This window comes from Cyprinodon variegatus, unplaced genomic scaffold, assembly GCF_000732505.1.
Source record: "Cyprinodon variegatus isolate N-32 unplaced genomic scaffold, C_variegatus-1.0 Scaffold1018, whole genome shotgun sequence".
NCBI lineage: Eukaryota > Metazoa > Chordata > Actinopteri > Cyprinodontiformes > Cyprinodontidae > Cyprinodon > Cyprinodon variegatus.
The window spans coordinates 271,274-274,847 of NW_015151471.1; the positions used below are offsets into that span (position 1 = coordinate 271,274).

A 3,574-nucleotide genomic window follows, 5' to 3' on the forward strand; every position below is an offset into this window, starting at 1 on the left:
ATATTAAATGAGTAATTACGGCAGCGCAATAGCCAAGATTCTATACTGTTCACTGTCATGGCCGCAAATTGCATAACTGGTGTTATGTCATATTAGGAAACAAGATGATGGGTAAAAAATAGGCGATGAAAGATTTTTTTCAACCCTGTCCATCTGACGGACTATGAAAACATAAAATGCAACATCAGTTGTGGTATATCGTGATATATATCGTTATCGTGATATAAAATAATCCATATCGTGATATAGTTTTTTTTCCATATCGCCCAGCCCTAGTGTACGGCAGCCCCGCTTCTGTCAGTGAGCCCCAGGGCAGCTGTGGCTACAATGTAGCTTGCCACCATCAGTGTGTGAGTGTGTGCTTGAATGTAGTGTAAAGCGCTGTGGTCAAGTTACCGGACTTGAAAAAAGGCGCCATTTGCTGTTTACCATGTTGGCTTTGGGTCTTTTAAGGTCATTTATTCTAAATATAAACTGAAAAAAGGAGTTTGACTCCCTAGTAGAGCATGTAAGCAGAGCGAGCTGTGGAGCGGAAGAACTATGGTTGGAGCACAGAGCGCTTTTCAATTCAAGAACCGGAGTGAGGATTTGGTTCCGCTTCAGTTCGCTTTAATTTTATTTAAATTCAGGTGCGGGAACCCCGGCGGGCGGGACCCGGTGACGGTAGCCGTGGCCCTGTGCTACAACATGGTTAAACAGGCGGGGGGAAGCATACCGTCACCGGGTCGGGTTCGGCTGGCTCTGGTCCGGTCCGATCAAGTCACCCCCCCCAAAAAAAGAGAGATAAGATCTCATATTGAGATCAGGATCTCATAATTACGAGATACCAATCTGATTTTTTTATTTTTTTTTGGTGAATGCAATACGCTTCTGTATTGTTCTTTTGGTGATAAAATGCATTACATTTTTTTCTCGTTTTGTTGTCTTTTTTATTAACTTACAAATTGCTAATGTTTTAATCAACATCTTTTTTTCTATATTAATTGATCATTTATATTCATTTTAGCTGATGTGTCTCAAATGTTTGTTGTTATGTAAAGGAAGAAGACAAAATATGGGATTATGTTTTAGAAAAAGAGAATTTTCATTGTCTCCTTTCTATCTCCTCTTTCTTTCATCTTTTCTCTTTTTCTTTTCTTTTTTCCTTTTTCTTCTTCGGTTTTTCTGTTCTATTTACATTGCAGTGTCCATATGAACTGTAAAACTCCCTGCATAATTATAATAAAACAATTTATATACATGTAACTGAAAGTAAAGTAAAATCTGTTTGGCTCTTTTTGGCATCAAGACAATTATTTTTATTGCCACATTGCCAGACAGGACACTGTTAAAAAAAAAAAAAGAAAGAAAGAAAAAGAGGATTTTAGGATTCAGGAACTCATTAAGAGATGAGATTTATTGTAACCGCACTGATAAAGGTCACATTTCTTCATTCCTTCCTCCTCAAAATGTTTCTGTTTTGTCTGAATCTTCCAATCAGGGTCCTGAGTTTCGTGAATTCCTGCTAACAAAACTGATTAATGCTGAGAACGCCTGCTACAAATCGGATAAATTTGCCAAACTGGAGGTAACGCACGCCACACACTCAGCACACCTTCGATTACACCCCGCCGCCCGGCAGCCGGAGACCCTTCATCTAATCTCTTTGTGTGTGGCTGATGTGATTGCAGGGACGCACCCGAGCTGCCCTGCTGGACAACCTGCACGATGAGCTGCACAGACAGAGCCACGCGGTGCTGGGGCTCGGGCAGGTGGGGGAGGAGGACAAGCTGGAGAACGGCGGCCATGGGGGTCTGCTGGAATCGTTCAAGGTGAACAAGAAAGAAAAAAAGGCAATCTTTTCACAGCCGTGTGACATTTCTTTAACACCATCATTACAGCACCGGGTCACATAAATGCCACAGTAAGGTGTGAAACTCTCAGTATCGCCACTACTTCTGCTTTCCTGAGTCCTCAGAGGAAATCAGAGCCAATCTAACATCCTGAAATGTTCTTATTTCCTTTCTTTGTTGCCTCGATTTTCTTTTGTTCACACCTGTAGATTAGCTGACGTTAATGGGACCAGACGGATGCGGAGATGACAAAATGGTGTGAACGCTGTGATGATTTGGCTCTCTTCTACTTTTTGCAGGAAATGTGGACAGGTGCTTTGCAGTTTCTGCAGACAGTCCCAGGAGGGGCTCTCCTCATTGCTTTCATTGCACTGGCAGTTTATCACCTCTCTGTATCACTGTAAATGAATGAGAAGATATGTCACAATAAAGCAAAAGATCGTCCTGTGAGGTGTTGTTTGTGTTCATGCTTTCTAAATATATGAGAGGAAAGATGAAAACATGAAAAAAATATTTGTTTGAAATATTGATATATCAGAAAATCAGAGGATTAGCTATTAAGATTGGAAGTTTACAATAATATCAACTAGATTTAAAAAAAAATAAAACCTATGCTTCCAACTATTCTACGCACTACATCTTCCATGGTGAATGCTGCCCTCTAGTGGACTTAATTTCTAACTACATGGATTTTAAAAAAGTTTAAAAAAAACAATCTAATGGACTTTGTTTCCAAGTTTGAAGACATATTACAGAAATAGAGTTCGAGGCTTTATACAGTAGCCCAACAAGCCCTTGTTTTTCTTTAGAAAATATGCAAATTGAAACGGACGAACGGGTCCACCCCTTTGGAATGGGGGTCATTTGGCTTCTCTTGCTGGACTACTGCACAAAGCCTCGAACTCAACTCTTAATTCTGACATTTTGAATTGAAAAACCTTCCTAATGGGAAGCAAAATGTCTTCAGACTTGGATGCAAAGTCTATTGGATTGTTTTTTAACTCTTTTGGAATGACTCTGAGAATCTTCACCAGCGCTTAACTACACGCAGAGTATTTCACACCTAATCAGATAAAATTTCCTTTTCAGTTTTTCAGTCACAGCTTTCCTGTCCCTTTTCTTCTCTCCCTTCCAACACCTTTTGTCCTCTAACATTCCTCTCTTTTCACTCCCTCTTGCTTATTCACTCGTTATTCGCTTCGTTTCTCCTAACCCAGAGGGCCATGCGTGTCAGGAGCCACTCCATGGAGACGGTGGTGGCTTCCCATCGTCACCGGAGCCCCGGGGTGGAAGGTGGGGTCCCTGCCAGCCTCAGCGGAGGGGGGCTACCACAGAGCACCAGTGAATGCACAAAGAGCACCTTCACTGTAAGTAGCCTGGACTAATGAGGCAGAGAGAGAAGAGGAAATATATCAGTTTCTAGCTTTTCTTAAACTTTTATTCTCAGACTTTTATGTGTTTATATTGCAAACATCTTTTGGATATGAGTTAGACCAAATAAGAGACTTTAATTAGAAAGAAAGAAGTCCTAATCTGCCATCTTGGATCTTTAGCCTCCTGCTCTGTCAGCCAAGTCTCCTCTGAAGAGTCCAGTGAAACGGCGCTCAGGCCTCTTCCCACGTCTCCACTCCAGCACAGACACCCCGTCAGACAAACACACGCGCAGGTCAGTTCTTTATGCTTTTAATGGGTGTGTTCGATTTCAAAGGCTGCGTCCTCCAAGGACCCGGTCTATCTGGACT

General features: G+C 41.7%; 1 protein-coding gene across 1 annotated transcript in view; it reads left to right on the forward strand.

Annotated features, from left to right (window-relative positions):
• rap1gap2 (RAP1 GTPase activating protein 2) overlaps nucleotides 1-3,574 on the forward strand; it is a 100,743-nt gene that overhangs the window by 87,466 nt on the left and 9,703 nt on the right. Inside the window, 4 exon segments of the mRNA XM_015399489.1 lie at nucleotides 1,481-1,567; nucleotides 1,671-1,811; nucleotides 3,050-3,199; nucleotides 3,386-3,498. Of these exon segments, the coding sequence (XP_015254975.1) occupies nucleotides 1,481-1,567; nucleotides 1,671-1,811; nucleotides 3,050-3,199; nucleotides 3,386-3,498 (491 nt within the window).